This window comes from Carassius carassius, chromosome 16 (assembly GCF_963082965.1).
Source record: "Carassius carassius chromosome 16, fCarCar2.1, whole genome shotgun sequence".
In the NCBI taxonomy this organism is placed as follows: domain Eukaryota; kingdom Metazoa; phylum Chordata; class Actinopteri; order Cypriniformes; family Cyprinidae; genus Carassius; species Carassius carassius.
In genome coordinates this window covers 12,783,673-12,803,211 of record NC_081770.1, presented here as the reverse complement: position 1 = coordinate 12,803,211, position 19,539 = coordinate 12,783,673, and the positions used below count along the sequence as shown (strand labels likewise).

Below are 19,539 nucleotides of genomic sequence, written 5' to 3'. Positions count from 1 at the left end.
GACATTTCTTCCTGGATGATGGACCATCACCTTCAACTCAACCTTGCCAAGACAGAACTGCTTGTGATTCCAGCAAACCCATTGTTTCATCACAATTTCACCATCAAGTTAGGCACATCAACCATAACTCCTTCAAAAACAGCTAGAAGCCTTGGAGTTATGATTGATGATCAGATGGCTTTCTCAGACCACATTGCTAAAACTGTCCGATCCTGCAGATTTGCTTTATTCAACATCAAGAAGATCAAGCCCTTTCTTTCAGAACATGCTGCACAACTCCTTGTTCAATCTCTTGTTCTGTCAGACTTATGTGCCCTCTAGAAGCTTGCGTCCTGCAAGTGAACGTCGCTTGATTGTGCCATCCCAAAGAAGCACAAAGTCACTTTTACAGACTTTTAAATTAAATGTTCCCTCCTGGTGGAATGACCTCCCCAACTCAATACGAGCAGCTGAGTCCTTAGCCATCTTTAATGCCTGGTTCAGATTACACGATTTTAGCCCGATTTTGCCACGATCCGTTTGACTTAGAGTGTCGTGGGAATTCGTATACGACAACGGGCGTCGGGACGCAAGATTCGATCGTTTCATATCGTATAGTGTGTCATAGCGGGCGACAGCCTACGTTGCGTCTGCGATGCTTCACGACACCACGACAAAAAGACTAGCATGTTTAATTTTTTTTCGGTCCTCCACGATGGGTTCTATCACGTGTGACATTGACCAATAGGAGCACAGACGCATTTCCATTCACAGCTTTCAAAAATGCCGAAACGAAATAGAGACGATGGTGTTGCTAAGTGGAATTATGAAATGGAGGAAAGGTTCGTGGAGCTGTGGCAACAGTACTCCTGCGTGTATGATGTTTCATCGAGAGATTACCATGACAGAATTAAAAAAGAAAAATGCTGGCGAAAAATAGCAGAAGTACTTCAGCAACCCGGTGAGTAACTGACTGGAATTAGCATTAAGCTAACTAATCATTCATTAAATTGTACTTTGCTATAGAGAAACTTGTTTGTGTGAGTGTGATTATGTATGTGTGTTACGAGTGAGAATGCGCGAGTGTGTGTGAATGAGCGAGAGTGTGTGTGAATGAGCGAGTGTGTGTGAATGAGCGACAGTGTGTGTGAATGAGCGAGCGAGCGACAGTGTGTGTGAATGAGCGAGTGTGTGTGTGAATGAGCGAGCGAGCGACAGTGTGTGTGAATGAGCGAGTGTGTGTGTGAATGAGTGAGTGAGAGTGTTTGTGTGTGTGTGTGAGCGAGCGAGCGAGAGTGTGTGTTAATGAGCGAGCGAGCGAGCGTGTGTGAATGAGTGAGCGAGTGTGTGTGAATGAGCGAGTGTGTGTGTGAATGAGTGAGCGAGAGTGTGTGTGTGTGTGTGAATGAGCGAGCGAGAGTGTGTGTGTGTGTGTGTGTGTGTGAATGAGCGAGCGAGAGTGAGTGTGTGTGTGTGTGTGTGTGAGTGAGTTTATGTATGTGTATTATGTGAGTGAGTTTAAGTGTGTGTGTGTATGCATGTACATAGACTAGATTTTACATGTGCTAGATTAGTAATCTGATTTCTTTCCTACAGCCGGTGAGGTCCAAATAAAAGCTGCTTCCCTCCGAACACAGTATGGGAAAGTCCTCCGGTTAAAACCAAGTGGCAGCGGTGACAAAGAATTAACTTCCAGACAGAAGTGGATTTTTAAAAATCTCCAGTTTCTACAACCTTTTGTTGTCCAACGTATGTCTCAGTCTACACTGAATGTAAGTTTTGGCTAAAGGTTGTTACAGTACTTTCCAACTTTGACATACAATTTGTGAGCTTTCTATACAAACATGTATTGTGCCATTACTTATTATGCCTGATATTTTTTTTTAAAAATGTAAAAAAAAATGCATCATAGTTGGATGACTTGGAACAGAGCATCACAGATGAGGGTGGTGAAGATCAGGAGACAGAGGAGGATGTGTCTGAGTCATCCACCTCCCACCTCACATCTGGACCATCAACTTCACAAACCTCACTTGAAGCCTCATCATCCTACCAGCATCATCAGGTTTCAATCACTAATCCTGAAAAAGCACATAAGCCCAAACAAAAGTTACGGGAAAAATCATTTGATGAAGTTGAAATGGAGAAAGTAACTATTTTAAAAAAATTATCTGAAACACTGGTAGATGCTGGAAAGGATGTTGATCAAACATTTGCCAAACAGGTAGTGACTGAGATTAAGCTGATTAAAGACCCACTGACCAAAATGAGACTGCGTCGCAACATCCTTATGATGTTGTATGATGCGCATGAAAATGAGGCCAGATTAGCTTTACACCCAGACACCCAGCGAGTGTTACGCCCCCAAACAACTTGGCAGGGACACACCAATTTTAACCAACCCTACCAAAATGCACCCAGTCATGTACCCCCTGTAACACCTCCAGTGAGCTATCTCAGGGCAGTAGAAGAGCCATATGACCAGGACATAAATGGGGTGTAAGTATTGAATGGTAAGTAAGTGATGGTGCAGTCACATTGTATCTTAAAAGCTTTTTTTTTTCTTTTTTTTTTGTGACACTTTGAAAGTGGTTAATGTTTAATCTGTTCTGTAATATTTGCACATTTTAAAAGGATTCATTTTTGTGAGTAATTGTCCCTTTGTTAAAAATGTAAGACGTTTAAAATGAGTCCAGACAAGTCTTATTTGATTTCAATAAAAAAATTTACTAAAGAAAATACATCTTGTGTATTTTTTTGAACGTATTTCATATTAATTTTAACCATTACAAATTCAAAAATGTTTAATGACACATATAATTAAGCCTTTAAAGGGTTAGTGTTATGTAAATATTAGTATAATATACAACCAAAACAAAGGTTGAAAACTTTAGTAAAATGTTAAGGGTTAGTTCACCCAAAAATGTGATTCTGTCATTAATTACTCACCCTCATGTCGTTCCAGACCCACAAGCCCCTTTGTCATCTTTGGAACACAAATTAAGATATTCAAAAATATTAAGTTTGGAACAACATGAGGGAGAGTAATTAATGGCAGTCACATTCACATTTTAATCACAAAATGGTTAATATGAAAAGATTTAATCAGTTGGTGTCCATGTTTAAATCATATTTTCCTGCCAGGAAACAGATCCAGCTGGTGAATGAAAATATGCTTTTAAACTGTCTCTCTGATTTTTGGTGACGGTCGTGGCATTCCGTGCACTGCTTGCTTCCACAGAGGGGAGTCAGATTTTCGAAAGGGGTATGGCTTCATCAGATCGATTCGGAGAGGGAAAGCTTCATCACCAACAAATGCATAGGGTGAAGATATGTTGCTCCCTGGTAGTGGCTCTGGGGGTGGGACACTTAGCAGATGTCTGTCCATGGCAACTCGGAGGTCTGACTGGCCAAATATTCCTCCATCTGACACTCTTCCTTGTACGCCAACATTGGCATAAATAAATGTGTAATCTGCGTCGACTACTGCCATGAGTACAACTGAAAATCTAGACTTGTAGTTGTGATATGTACTTCCAGAGTTTGTAGGTGGTTGGATATAGATGTGCTTTCCATCTATAGCTCCTAAGCAATCAGGAAACTGCCATTTAGTTTCAAATCCCATAGCCACCTCTCTCCACTCTGCCTCTGTTGTAGGAGTCTGAAAAAAAATAAACACCATATATAATTAATACATGTAATGTTCTCTCATTTTTACAGAGGTTATACTTAATAAAAAAGTCCACTTATAATATATATCAAAAACATATCCATAACTCTGGTTAAAACGCTTCGTTTTGGGAATTATTCAGTAAAGGCTTCTCTTTGTGTAAACCAACTGTCTTGAAATGTACATCTGTTATTTACATCAAATGACTTACCTTTAAATGATCCTCCTTTAAGACGCCATACAAGGCTTGACAAGTCTCCATTACTATCTCACTGATAGTACTACGGCCGATCCGGTACTGGAAGCTAAGAGATCTAAACGTCTCTCCTGTGGAAGGAAGCATGTATAAGGTTTATAATGTATCATGGCCTGGATTTACAGACACAGCAAGATTAAGCACAAATTAGGCATTAAATGAGATGGAGCATTTAAGTAGCTTTTATAAACTTTCCTTAAAAACATTATCTTTATCTTAAAAAATGTCACTGACATATTTTAAGATAAGTCAGTGCAAATTACTTTTAGTTTAAACAGCTCAAACTGGCATTTTAGTCTGGGACTACCGGACTAGATTAAATTTTGTCAGTGAAACCAGGGTCATATAATTTTTTTTAAATGTACTTTTTACCGGTAGCAAGGAATCGTAGGGTAATTGACAGCCTTATTCTTGCACTGATTGCTCTTCTCAGTTTTGTGTCCCTTCTTTGGATAAATGGTGTAACTTTGCCAAGCAAGTAGCTGAAATCCTCCACATCCATCCTAAGCAGATCACGAAAACCCTTCCTGTCACAGTGTAAAAAACAACAACAAAAAAAAGTCAGGCTTTTTTTTCAGGGTTTTAGCCCATAGCAATGTTTAACTTATAAAACCTTCACACATAATGCAAAACTTCAAAACAATAAAAAAAAAATATATATATATATATGCCATGGAAATGGTATTGCAATTTTTATAATTGAAAGTAAGTCTATAGAGAATGGCATGGTGTTATGAAACGATCAAAGGCATTAAACTGATTTTTTTTTTTATTGTTAAAGGCTCAATTACCCATGTGACTGCATAACAATAATGGTTAACGTTACTTCTGAACATTAGAAGTATTTAATTAAACTGATGAACAAATAATTGTTTTAATTGTAGTCTGTTTTTGAAATATCTTATCGTTGTGGCAAGCTAGCAACATTTATATTACTTTTACTACTGGCTAAAAGTACAAATATAGGCCTAACGTTATAAAAAAAAATATATATATATTTTACCTCAAGTTCTCTTTGAAGGATTGACAGTCCATACTGTCCTCTTCGTGCAATCCAGGAACGTGTCCATTGTCGGTTTTTCTTTCTTTTTTTTATCTTTTTCTGAACACAAGACAGCCAATACGAAAATCGCCGATTCATCCATTGTTTGTTTACGTTCGTTTCCGGAAGTCAGGCGCTACTAGTTTCGCCTTCACGCGCGTCTTCAAAGATGGCACGTGATGACTGGTCTGGAAGAAACGTGTAGTCTGACATGGTTCTTGTCCACGACACGACAATATTTTAGGAGTCAAAATCGTGTAATCTGACACAGTGACTATCGCATAAGACGAAAAAATCGTGTAATCTGAACCAGGTATAAGAATCGGCTTAAAACACATCTCTTCCATCTTTATTTGACCCTCTAACTTTAACACTCACTATTCTAATTCTATTCTTTAAAAAAAATCTAACTACCTTTCTAATCTTTTTGTATTCTATTTTCTTTTCATTTATTATGCAATTGTATGTGTGTGTGTGTGTGTGTGTGTGTGTGTAAAGATCTCTAACATTAGCTTGCTCTATTCTTTTTTTATTCTATCTGTTTTCTTTTTTTTATTATATTATTTAAAATCCCATTCTACGTGTACTGTGTTAACCTAACTGAGACTTGTTATAGCACTTATATATCATTGCTCTTTTTGTTGTTTTTGATTGCTTCACCTGTCCTCATCTGTAAGTCGCTTTAGATAAAAGCGTCTGCTAAATGAATAAATGTAAATATAATATGATGTTAGCAAATATTTTAATATTAATATTAAAAAAATAATATTTTTTGCAAACATTTACTTGAGTAACACGACCGTTAACATGAATTCACAATTGAATGTAACATAAAACAAATGATAACTTTTCGTTAAAATTTTTATTTATGCCAAAAAATCTTACATTTATGTGTCTTTTTGTTCGCTGTAGCGGCCATCTTGCAGAGATAATTCATACCCCTTCGTTTGAAGTGTGGTCCCGAAAAATCTTCGTTTGAAGGGCTATCTGGCCCTTCCCCTTCCCCTACCCCTCCAACCAAAAGAGAATCAAGATACCCCTACCCCTTCAAAAAGTACTAAGGGGTAGAATTGGGATTGGGCCTTTGTCGCTTGTAGTGTGAACAGGGTTTTATTCCTCACAGGGTTTCTTCTTCCAAAAACATAAAGTAGACAAGATGAACTTAATTTTTTCTTTGTATACGAAGGTGATGTGGACATTTACATATTTGCGCATCTGAATCATGGTTTTTCTTGGATGATTATCTTACAGCCCGTAATGTGCATGGGCGTGATCACATTATATCTGAGCTCAGACGGAAAAGACTGTACCTCGCGTTGGTTTCATACAGATTATTTTATCAGAGAATATTTGTTTTCAGCATGACTTACTTCATTTAATAATAGACACTTCAAGCTTTCTTTAGATATACTGTATTTCTCATGTCATTTTCATTAATTTTAGTGACTTGTTTCAGCAAGATATTCAGGGAAACTGAGAATGCAGAAAGAAGAAAGTGAAGTGACGTTTGGCCAAATATGGTGTCACTTACTTGGAATTTGTGCTCAGCATTTAAACCATCCAACCGCACACACACAGCAGTGAACACACTCATGGAGCAGTGGGCAGCCATATTGCTGCAATGCCTAGGGAGCAGTAGGGGGTTCGGTGCCTTGCTCAAGGGTCTCACCTCAGTCGTGGTATTGAAGGTGCAGAGAGTTATGGTTTTTCACTCCCCCCACCGACATTTCCTGCTGAACCTGATACTCGAGCCCACAACCTTTGGGTTAAAAGTCCAACTCTCTATCCAATAGGTCACGACTACACCCCCTCACCCCCAAAAAAAGAAACTGCACCTTATATGTTTTGTGCTTTAGATCGGCCATTGGCCAACGTGGGGCCAACAGAGAGTGACGATCGTGTTTGTTTGTTTGGTGTGTTCCACTCATCGTTTTTTTGGGCTCACGATGGCAGCACGTTTGCACGATTCAAAATGTTGAATCGGCCTCGGGGCCGTCGGGACCAATGGCGAAAATGAGAGCTCTGATTGGATGTTCAGTTTAGTGAACGAGTCAGTGCCTGAGAATTAATGCGAAAGTGATGAAAACAAGCACGTAAATGAAGGCAGTACAGATAGAAGCTGTTTAAATGTTACGTTATCTTTCCCAATCATTCTAATAAGCGAATGTTTTCATAACAACATGAGCCGCTTAATCTTGATCAAAATTGTCAACACTGACATTCAAAATGGTAAGCAAGCGCTGCTTTGTTTATGTTTTGTATATCTGTGTTTATCTTGTATATCTTTGTTCCTTTTGAGTGACAAATAAATAATATTGATAGCTGCTGATATAGACAGTTAATTCATCTCACACATGCACAGAATGTAAGTGTTAGTTTGCCATCGGCTGTAGTCTGTGCAGTGTGTTTTAGCACAGTTTTTTGGTCCAATGCTGACAACGTGAGGTGACAGAACCATTGGCTTGATGGTTGTGAAAGGTGCGAAAGTCTTTCATCTGAATGGTCCACTACATACAAGTAACTCTACATCAGAATAGTTGAAAAACAAAATTTAAGTTTTAGAATGGCCTAATTAAAATCCACATTTATGGTGTGGAATTACCAGGAACATAATTTTTTTGCTGGAAGAATGTCTATAATTTGTTAACTTGGAAGAGTCTATATCAAAATGGTATATCTATATCTATATCTATCTATATGTGTGTGTGTGTGTGTGTGTGTGTGTGTGTGTGTGTGTGTGTGTGTGTGTGTGTGTGATTTAGATGGTAGCAATGCTAAATATTACCTAGTTGCTTTAGTGTATATTAAGAAATTTTGCTTTTGGTACACCTTGATAATGAAAGTTAGACATTATTAGTCAAACAAAAGGAGATTTAAATTAATCATTTTGCATAATGCCCATATTGTTTTTTTTAACAAGAGAGATAGTAAACTGTGAAATTCATTATTTGTCTATTAAAATATGCAAAACAAAATCATAATCTTTAGGTTTGGTTGAGATCAGTTTTTTGTTGGTCATCACAAAATTTACCTAAGTATCTCCAGGTCACACTTTATATTCTCTAGTCCAGTGCAGAGCAGCTTCACTCCTGGGTCCTGCAGATTATTATTGTTCATGTTGAGCTCTTTCAGATTGGAGTCTGATCCAAGAACTGTAGCCAGAGCTGCACAGCTTCTGTCTGTTAAGTCACAATCATTCAGCCTACAAGGAAAACAAGTCACATTACATTGAATACATACAGTATAATACAGTAAAATGCATGAACTAAATACAAATATTACATGTATTTTTAGGGGTGTGATGAGATCTCATGGCATGAGATCTTGCGAGATCTGAATGGTCTCGCCAGAACATGATGATATCCAAAATCCATGGAATTTGTAAAATTTTGAATTAATTAACCAAAATTAGGTCATTACACTTAAATCAAATCATGATATGGACTTGTATCTGAAAAAATATAAAGCCCCAAAAGTCGTTTCAAATATGAATCCTGCATGTTCTGCCTGTCTCTGTTAATGAATTGCGCAGACATGCAGTTTACACACACACTAAAGCGCATGACGCTCACAGTGATTTCAGCGTCTGCCATCTCACTAAATGAGGATCTAAATACATGAACATAATCTCCAGAACTGCTCTGGGAGTCACTTCATGAGTATTTTACCATTTGAGTAAAACTAGCATCATATCACATACACAGAACTGTAAAGGTATTCTCATCAACCCGCCAAAATAAAAGTCTTTGGTTTGAAATAACGACAATGCACCTATTACTATTTTTAGTAGAATGTACATAGCCTCCTCCCACTACTACTAAAATGAAACAAACATTATTTTTAAGTAATAATCACACAACATTTCTTCCATGTTTTAATTGTGATAGTAAATCCCTTTTGTTTGCCAAAAAATAAAGTTTGCTTTGATATGATAGATGATGATAAATGATTAAAATAATGTTTTATGCCTTCATTTGATATCCAGAAATATGTAAAAACACAGAATTTCCGAAGGAGGAAAAATTAATAAGGCTACTTTAAGAAAACATTGTATGCATTCAAATAGTTAGACATGCTAAAACACATAATTTGGTAACAATAAAAAAATCTAAATAATATGGTGAGAAAAAAATAGAACATTTCATAGGGTCCTAAACATGCAATTCTTGTTAAACTTTTAATAAATTGATGTGGAAATGTATAGGTTTCATGATTTCAATTAATTAGACATGCCTTTTAATGAATACAATTTTATTCAAATATTAAAAAGGAGTTAAGAAAAATACGGAAAAAAGAAACTTTTTATTATTAAACAGGAAATCAGTTTACTAAATAATAAACTTGACTGACTGCTACTTTAAAGGGATATTTGTGTTGCTTATTATTTATTTTTATGTATACTATATAATGTTGTGCAATTACTTGCCTGTCAGTTTTATTATTGTTTTTTTTTTGCATTGTGTTTTTCAGTTGAATAAAATACTTTTTCCCCTATATATTTCATCATTAATGATTTTATTTAAAAAAAAAAAAAAAGTCTAAAAATATCGTCTTGTCTCATTCTTGTGAACCCAGTCTCGTGTCTCATCTCATCAGTTGGTATAAGTGTCTCGTCACACCCCTATGTATTATCCATCTTTTACTCTTACATGATCATTAACAATATTGTAAGATTGGTAGGCTAGACTGACATTGCAACTACAAAATGACTAGTATTTTTGATTAAGTGACAAATTTTCTACATAATCCAAATAAGAATACCATTTTGAGGTTTATAACTTTACTGACATTGAGTTTTATATTTGAAAGCATTCCATTGTTTTTTGGGGTGGAGAATATGGAGGTTAATTATTAGAACACTGAGAAGTTTGAATTATCATTCAAACAAAAGAAGACTTAAATTAGGAAGTTGAGGTAAACAATAACTTCATATTGGAGTGAAAATAACAATGGAACAATGTTTTTATAATAAATATTATGTTCTTCTGCTACTAACAAAAAAATGCTAAATAACCAAATTGTATTGAATGACTTACAGAGCTATTTTGGAGTTTTTGATGACTGCTGATAATCTAATAAGACACTCATCTGATTTCTTGAATTTCTGAAGCTCAAACTCCTCCATCTCTTCCTTTGATGTCAACAGCACAAAGGCCATAGCAGACCACTGGGCAGGAGAAAGATCAGCAGATGAGAGACTGCCTTTGCTAAGGTGAGTCTGAATCTCTTTGACCAGAGTTTGGTCATTCAGTTCATTCAGACAGTAGAACAGATTGATGGATCTCTCTGGTGACAGATTAGCTTCAAATTTCTGCTTGATGTACTGAACAATTTCCTTTTTGCTTTGGTCATTTCCATCTTGCTGTGTCAACAGACCTTGTAACAGCAGCCGATTGGACTGGATTGACAGGCCAAGAAGAAAACGAAGGAAAAGGTCCAGATGTCCATTGTCACTCTCAAGCGCTTTGTCAACTACAGTCTTGAGCAAATCAGTCAAGGTTTCCTTTTTGCTGTCTTGTTTTGTAGACTCATGAACAAACACACTTTTCTTGTTGATGTCTAGAAACAGATGTGCATAAAGGGCTGCAATGAACTCTTGAATGCTCAAGTGAACAAAGCAGTACATGGTACCAAGAATGATCCCTGTTTCCTCCTTAAAGATCTGGGTACACATGCCTGAATACACTGATGCCTTATAGACGTCAATACCACAGGCTTCCAGGTCTGATTCATAGAAGATCACATTGTTTCTTTCCAGTTGTTGAAATGCCAGTTTCCCCAATGAAAGGATGGCATCTTTATCCCAGGAAACATCTGGTCTGTATTCTCCATCATATTTTCGTCTGCTCTGCTGGATCTGAAAGCGGAGAAAGTGTGTGTACATTTGTGTCAGAGTCTTAGGAGTGTCTACAGTGTTTGATTCCTGCAGTGTTTTGGAGGCGTCAGTAGACTGATTGTTCTTCAGATCATTATTTGTTTTCATTTCCAAAATGTTTTGGAGAACAGTGGCTGAAATCCAGCAGAAGACTGGGATGTGGCACATGATAAAGAGACTCTTTGATTTTTTAACATGATCAATGATTTCTTTGGCCTGATTCTCATCTTTGAATCTTTTTTTAAAATACTCCTCCTTTTGTGCATCATTGAATCCTCGTATCTCTGTCACCCGGTCGATACAGTCAGGAGGAATCTTACTGGCAGCTGCTGGTCTGGTGGTGATCCAGATGAGAGCAGAAGGAAGCAGATTTCCCTTGATGAGATTCGTCAGAAGAACATCCAGTGATGCTGGTGACAATACATCACACAATGTCTCATTATCCTTAAAGTTTAGAGGAAGACGAAATTCATCCAATCCATCAAGGATGAACAGGACTTTGTACATATTCCTCTTTGCAAGGTTCAGTCCTTTTGTCTCTGGGAAAAACTGAGTTATAAGGTCCATCAAACTTTGTTTTTCTTTATCCTGTAAGTTCATCTCTCTGAATGGAAGAGGAAATATGAAGCTGATATCCTGATTTTCTTTTCCTTCAGCCCAATCCAAAACAAACTTTTGCACAGAGACTGATTTTCCGATTCCAGCAACTCCTTTTGTTAGTACAGTTTTGATCTTCTTGTCTTTTTCTTTTTTAAATAAATGAGTGCATTCAACCTGTATCTCTTGTGATTCATGACGCCTGGAAGTAACTTCAATCTGTCTTACTTCATGTTCAGTATTGACCTGTTCACTACAACCCTGAGTGATATAGAGATCTGTGTAGATGTTATTCAGAAGTGTAGCGTCACCTTGCTTTGCAATTCCTTCAAACACACGTTGATACTTTTTCTTTAGGTTTAATTTGAGATGCATGAAGACCAGCTTATCTAAACACAGGAACAAAAATATATTTTCATTACAATCTTTTACATTTACAAGTGATAATCTGACAGTCTATGTTCATAAGACTCTTACCTTCCAGAGTATCAGCAGCTTCATCTTGCTTCATATCTCTCAGGAAGTAGAGTGCGAGATCAAGAGCTGCTTCTTTGATACTGCACAAGTCATCTTTATCTCTCACAAAGTATTGTGTGTTTTCCTTTTTTAATATTTTCTTAAACTTTTCCAGCTCGTACTTCAAAAATGTTATTATTTTGTCCTCAAGATCCTAAAAAGAAGAACAAAAAATAACCAAAATGTATGTTCACATATAAAAAAATATTTAAATATAAATAATTTACATATAGAACAAAAGTCCAAATGTCATCTAGAAGAAATTTAATTCCTACCTGGAATATGCTGTGGAGATTTTCTCTGAACTTCTTGTGGAAGTGGCCATTCTGAACCTTTGTGCCTGATTTCTCATGTTGAACCCTGTCAGGAAAATAAGGCTGGGCACTGATCATGTTAAACAAGGTAAAGAATAATCAGAATTACCAATGGGGTTTTATTTCTAGAAGTAATTAAGGATTTTTTTTTTTAAACTAAACATTAAAGGCACACTTTCATTTTCAATCTTTCTGCCAATTGTGGATAAATATAAGTTACAAATAAAAGGTCTTACTGCAAAGTACAAAATTTTTCTTCTGACAAAATGATTCATACTTTCACATATTATACAACGTAAATGCATGTATGTGCACATTAAGTGCATTGTATTAAATAATAAATTTAAATGTAAGTAGCCAGTAGTTAAAGACACTTACAGAAATATAAAGTGTAGGTCTACTTTTTCTGATCCAGGTAGGCTACATGTTAATAGTGTATAGGCATAATCATTTTACGATATTTATAAAGTATTTTATAGTTAACTGATGGGTCTTACTTTGTTTTGTAAACATTTTTTGTGATGTTTTATTCTCAAATATCATTTCTCACATATTTGCATATTTACAAAAACCATAATTAGCATGGAATCGTGCATGAGTCCAACACAAATTTTGCTTTGTAAGTGTATTTCATTCATTTACCTGACTGAAATGTCACGGGCTAATGTAATAGTAACATAGACCTTAGTAATATTTTAAATAATGTAATGTAAAGCCTGTAAACATCTTTCACACATACTTTTTGCTATCTCTAGTGAAACCCAAAGTGTCCATGCACACACTCACTAGATTGGAAATCCAGCATGGCCACCATATACAACAAGCCAATTGTTAAATTGGAATGAAGCTCCAGGCCAAGTTCACTAGAGTCAAGCAGCTTGCCAGACATTTCGTATTATGTTTTATTGTTGTATTTAGTCATGTTCTCTCATATACACAAGAGTAGGGAAATTAGCCAATGTAGTGCTATAATGCAAACACATGAAATACCTTTTGTTTGCTGATGTTTTTTTCTCACTGAATTTCAGTGGTTCTTCTTTTGAATGGTCACTCTTCACAGACACAGAGCTGGACACATGTGAGCCTGATCTTACACTAATGACACAAAGAACAGAAAAATGACTCATGTCTGATGGCTGCACACGTTCTCGCTCTCTCTCCCTCCACAGAAATATTTTTTTACTAAGGAAAATGGAGAGCAGCAGAAAAATCTGTTACGTCAATTAAATTACTTGTTCATCCAGTTTCTAACATCTGTTAATGAATGTCTAATTTAAAAACATAGATTATGTTCAACTCATTACTTTGGAAAAATTTGCTTCAGTATACAGATACCCACTGCTAAGGTCTAGTTTGAACGTGTCAATAAATTAACTGTCCCCAATACTGTGTTTGACTGCATCTGCCTTCTTTTTCACTACAAAAAAATATTTGGTGCTGAAAAAAAAAAGTTCTGGTTAAATAATTTATGGTAGAAATCTTGCCCCCAAAACCTGATGGTTTTCTCCAGCATGATTTGAGATTTCTACTGTGGACTCAACAGGATGTTCTGTCTGAACTGGTAGAATGAAATATAGCTTTGCTTACCTTTAACTATTAATGCTGGAGAAACAATCACTTTTGGTAGGTGATGGTGTTTTCTCAATGAAGTCTGGTATTGTTTTATTTAGTCACATTCTATCACATGCACCACAGCTGAGAAATTGGCTAATGAAATGGTAAAATGAAAAACACATTAAATACCTTTTGGTCGGTAATGTTTTCGCACTGAAGTTTGGTGGTTCAATATTTGACTGGTCACTCTTCACAGACACAGAACTAGACACATGTGAGACTGATCTTACACTAATAACACAAAGAACAAAAAGAAAAATGCTTTACTACAAAAAAGTTGTCATGTCTGATATCTGCACATGCTCTCGTTATCTTGTCCTCCACAGAAATGCATGTTTGCAACCACAGTTAAGTTTGCGAATTCAGAATTATTTTGTCTATAAACCCGCAGTCCACTGTCATAGACATTCACAGTGCTGTTTTGGTCGGTTAACCTCTTGAGCTTCAGAGGAAGAAAGATATGATCTATAATTAGTCACATATTAATTGTCAACCATATTTGATTGACCTAGAAATAGTGCAGAATTTCTTTTTCATTTTTGATCATGACATTTGTTCAAAAAATGTTCCTGAAAAGAAAACCCAGCTTACATACAGGTTGTAACCAAGATTTCTGATTTTCCACTGTTCCTCACTGCTCCACTGTAGAAAAAATATATACTTTGCTAGCCTACCTTTGACAAACTACTAATGTTGGAGAAACTAACAAAATACCTTTTGGTAGATGATGGTTTTTTCTCACTGAAGTTTGGTAAACGAATATCTTTTGACTGGTCACTCTTCACAGACACAGAGCTGGACACATGTGAGCCTGATCTTACACTAATGACAGAGAACAGAGAGGAAAAACACACCTTATTATAAGAGGTTCCTCAATAAACAATTAAATATAGTATACAGTAAATGTGCATTTGATCATGAATATGGATGGATAGATGGATGTATAATAGTCAACATTTGAAGTGGATCAAAAAAGTTCACCAAAGTTATCCTAAGACAATAACACATTTTGTTTTAGGTTTTAGGACAACTTTGAAGAAAAGTTTTGATCCAGTTCAAATATTGACTACCGTATATTGGATCCATATTTTGTTGTCTGATGTCTTTCCATGTTGAATTCATGCCTGTTAGTGGCTTTCTATGTAACTGAATTACTGAAAAGAAATTCCAGTCTATTAAAGTGTTCAGTAAAGAGAGAAGCAGATTACATGACATGTCTTTCTGTAATGTTTTTTTTTTATTTTAATCAAGTTTTCTTACATATACCACAGTGCAGAAATTAGCTAAATAGTGTTATAAATGTAAAACAAATAAAGTACCTTTTAACAGATGATGTTTGTTTCTCAGTGATTTCCGGTGGCACAGCATCTTTTGAATGGTCACTCTTCACAGACACAGAGCTGGACCCACGTGAGCCTGATCTTACACTAATGACACAAAGAACAGAGAGAGGTTCACCAGTCTCATATGAAGACATTTGATGTTGCAAATGGGAATTAAATGAATTTGACCTAACCACAGGAATTTGATTCAATGGAAATAAAAATAAAAATCTTGTCATGCCATAGAAATTCTGTGGGATGGTTTAAAGATATTTGTTCTGGAATTAAAATGTCTTTGGAGTCTTAAATTATAATGTTTATGTGTTACATGCCTGCGTCTCTCTCTCTCTCTCTCTCTTTCCATAGCTCTCTGTAATTTGTCTTAGGCTCACAATTTCTGACTTCAGTTGGTTTGGATGCTGTCATTAAACCTCATGATGTCAACTTCTCCACTGCTGATCAAGTTTCCCAGCAGCATATAAAAGCATGTTGAAATGAAAGAGAGGATTCTTGCTCCCCTGCTTGTTTGCCTTGTGTTGTGTTTTTGTATTGTTCTCGGAGCTAGTATCGTTTGTTTGGTTACAGTTTTAATCCTTACCACTTTTAGTTTACCATCTCACTTGTTATTATTTTGCTATTCTTTCCCTTCTGTTTTTTTCCCCCTTCCTTTTTATCGTTTTGATGGTATTTGCTCTGTCCAAGGGAAATACAATAGGTAACTTGATAATACAATAAGTCACTTGACTTACATAGTGCAATATATAGGTAACGACGCACCGACACACCGTGTAAGAAAGTGAATGCCACCCTTTGTAAGTTTTTTTTGCTAGTTGGAGTAGGGAAGTTTAGGGATCTTGGTGCTAAAGAATTGCTTCATTTTTTTTTGTTTTTGTCAGTTCATTTGGTTAGAAGTTGAATTATGAGTTAGATCCGATTTTCTGTTTTCTGTTTTGTTCGTTTATTTTCTTTGGCATCACTTGCATCCCTTTTTCTAGTGTTTAAAATATAGTTTATTGATTATAATTGTAAATATATGTTTATATTCTGTTAATTTTTCATTGTTAACACTTTTGGTAATATACCCTTACTTTCACTTATGTATAATAAAACAGCTTTCTTTGGCATTACTTTGTTTTCTTACCACCAACATTACTCCAAGTTTTAGCATCCACCTTGGTCCGTTTGACTACACCAGTTGCACTGCTCAAAGGACGGCCCTGCTCTAGATGCGCCAATCTGATCGCTTGTTATTTTTTTGTTCTGCCACAGTATAAACTGCCTTTCCATCATGAAAAAAAACCTTATGTCATGCATTCTTTAACTGGACCCTAAACAAGTGATTTTCCTACCAACCATATTCCTAAGTGTTTGACTTAATAGAGATAAACTAAACTCAAATTCAACTATTCCCCCCTCCTTATTGACATCTTCATATTTTGATGAGATTAAGCCTTCAATATATATATATATATATATATATATATATATATATATATATATATATATATTAATAATAATATATTAATATTATATATAATATAAGTATTATTATTATTATTATTTATCTATCTTCAGACATATTAGAGGAACTAAATGATAGTTAGCTTCTAACTCTAGGACTGGCTATAAAGTCTTACCTCTGTTTCTCCAAGAGACTCATCTTAGATGGATAGTCCGTTTCCTTCAGATCACTTCAGAACATCCAATCACTCCTGACAACGCTGGCCTCTATATTTTTATTACTATGCAGAAATTAAACAGTGTTAAAATACAAAAAGGGAAGAAAAAAAACACTATACATATATAGTTTTCTAATAGACATTAATTTATTCAGTTTTTTATGAAACTCTTGTTTGTTCCCAGGCTAGCGGAGAGACATAGTTCCTCCAGCATGTCCTTGGTCTTCCCAGGGGCCCCCATCTGATTCAACTCACCACCATGTGGTGACCAGTTGACAGTTCCTTTTCCCTTTGACCATTATTTCACAATTTACTTAACTTCAAATTATCTCACAATAATGATTTTTTGTTTCAGTAATTATGATGTAAGTACTCTATATTATTTAACAAAAATATGCTATTTAGTCATACAACATCTTATTCATTGCAATTTTTCTTTAACAACCCAAAAATACAGTAACAGAACCTTAAGAAATGTATTACATACAAACATATTCGCTTGGGTTTATTGACTTCTTTAAACGAAAGACTTTGGTAAAGTTGGTTTTATATTACCTCATTCAAACTTCGCGTTCAAGAACTTTCTAATTATATGTGCAATAAAGTTAATGTTTGCAAATTCTAATCAGCGACATGATATTTAAAAGCATGATACTGACCAGCGATTGTCAATTAGCCTACATTCTTCACAATCGATAAAAGTATTGTTTTAATGGCATACTTACTTCCGAACATCCAAAGGGGTCCAGAATGTCTAAAGTGTAGCGTGGCAAACAAGTTAGGGACCGTCTAAAAAGTTGTATTTTTTTTTTTCATTGTGCACAAACAGACGACTACAGAAATTTTGTTCACATTGTGGCCCAGGCCTTTTTTTTTTCTCTCAGACCACAGTACATGTTTTCATTCCCAACTTGGAAACAAAAGTGGAAACAGAGTGCTCTAGAAATTAAAATAATCAGAGTGTGGTCTGAGACAGCCAAACAAACACTGAAAGACAATAGAAATAATACATAATATAATTATACTAATAATAATAATTAATAAGCAATAATACAAATTATCCAGTTGTTACAAATATACAGTTAAGAGAGAAGAAAGGACACTTTGTAATGATTTCAGACTTTATTGTAGATGTTTGGGTAAGAGTGGACTCTCCCTCTCTCTCTGAGCCTGCTTCTGCATCATCTTCAATGGAAGTAGGGGAGAGTGGGTTAAGTTGACCCACCCCCTGTATCTTGGCAACTGTACATTTTTACTATCATGTGACCATGTATTTTGGAACCACCCATTATTTCTGCCAGACTGTGAAAAGGAGAAACACATGGCAGAGCAGAAGGCACCCATTTACTTGGAAAACAGCTTTTGGCTTCTGAATGTAATAACAGGTATAATGGTTGTTACATCAAAGCTAATTTATCCAGGTCTAAAAATATATGATACATATAGGTAATTAAGCAACATATAAAACCATGCAAATCATTTAGCTAAATAATAGCCTCAGTTAGTATTTTTTTCTTTCCTTTTCATTTCATTTCGGGGAAGTCGTGGCCTAGTGGTTAGAAAGTTTGACTCCTAACTCTAAGGTTGTGGGTTTGAATCTTGGGCCGGCAACACCTCTACTGAGGTGCCCTTGATCAAGGCACTGAACCCCCAACTGCTCCCCGGGTGCCACAGCATTAATGATACCCACTGCTCTGTGTGTGTGCACTTTGGATGGGTTAAATGCAGAGCACGAATTCTGAGTACGGGTCACCATACTTGGCTGCATGTCATGTCACATCACTTTCACTTAGTTTATTTAATTTTTTCTTCAAAATTGACTATGGGGCAAAGTCAGCTAAATGTTGTGGGGTAAATTGAGTATGCATTTAACTTACCCCACTGTAGTTCAGTTAAATCTCTAAATTGTAAACTGGTATTTTAAAGTGATATTATTGATTTAGTTTATCATATAGCCTAAACATATTTGTTATAGTTGATAGGTAGAGAGTACAAGTGCACCAAATCCTTCTCTGATAAGAACCAGAAAATGCTTTTTATCACAATATAATCAGATAAATCTTTCCACCTGTAGTCACTAATGGCCAACAAACTCTCTGTTTAGTCTGTTTTTAGGAAGGTTACAACTTTGGTATGCAACATATTGTTTCAGAAATGCAAACAATTAAATATTGAAATTTAAACTTTATTTGGTTGTTTTTATGTTGTTATAGTTGTGAAAAGAAATATGACTGTTTGTAAAAGGTAACTATTAAATTAGTGTTTCAATTATTATTTCACATGGGTATGAATCAGATTTGGTCAGATGGGCATTTTACACCCAGATGGTGCATCTTACCCACTGACTCGAGTCGAGTCAACTCACCCCAAACCCGAGGCACACTGAGCCATGGATACATTTTCTTTATAAGAAACCATATTTTTAGAACCCTTTGTAATACATTGTGATCATTTAAAATGATATGGATACTTTTATTAGGATATGATAGATACTTTCATTGTACCTCTGCGTCATTTTCCCTTATCTTGAGGACCCCAATAGTAAAAAGTGGCTAATCTAACCCCACTCTCCCCTATAAGAATTAGACATTTATTTTAATATTTATATTAAGCATAAATCTATATTATATACTAATAAACAACTAATTTAGAACATTTATATTATTAAATGTTTT

The 19,539-nt window shown here is 35.7% G+C and overlaps 2 protein-coding genes and 1 long non-coding RNA gene across 3 annotated transcripts in view; 1 reads left to right on the top strand and 2 right to left on the bottom strand.

Annotated features, from left to right (window-relative positions):
* LOC132159554 (uncharacterized) overlaps positions 1-19,539 on the bottom strand; it is a 1,375,546-nt gene that overhangs the window by 1,053,404 nt on the left and 302,603 nt on the right. The gene's annotated exons all lie outside the window — the stretch shown is intronic.
* Positions 1-19,539, top strand: part of LOC132159593 (uncharacterized) — a 200,473-nt gene that overhangs the window by 51,033 nt on the left and 129,901 nt on the right. The window lies entirely within an intron of this gene.
* LOC132159559 (NLR family CARD domain-containing protein 3-like) lies at positions 9,476-17,720 on the bottom strand. The gene is made up of 8 exons (XM_059569108.1): positions 17,590-17,720; positions 16,823-16,927; positions 15,183-15,290; positions 13,993-14,094; positions 13,240-13,344; positions 12,211-12,295; positions 11,897-12,089; positions 9,476-11,808 (listed from the first exon to the last, which is right to left on the bottom strand). Exons 2-8 carry the CDS (start codon positions 16,843-16,845, stop codon positions 9,980-9,982), a joined length of 2,445 nt encoding a protein of 814 aa, XP_059425091.1. The 5' UTR covers positions 16,846-16,927; positions 17,590-17,720; the 3' UTR covers positions 9,476-9,979.

Coding starts and splice junctions, on each gene's coding strand:
- LOC132159559 (XM_059569108.1), bottom strand. CDS start 16,845: ATGAGTCTCTTGGAGAAACAGAG. Junction 12,296..13,239: donor AAAACATCAGCAAACAAAAG/GTATTTCATGTG, acceptor TTTTCCTGACAG/GGTTCAACATGAGAAATCAG. Junction 12,090..12,210: donor ATCTCCACAGCATATTCCAG/GTAGGAATTAAA, acceptor TCTTCTTTTTAG/GATCTTGAGGACAAAATAAT.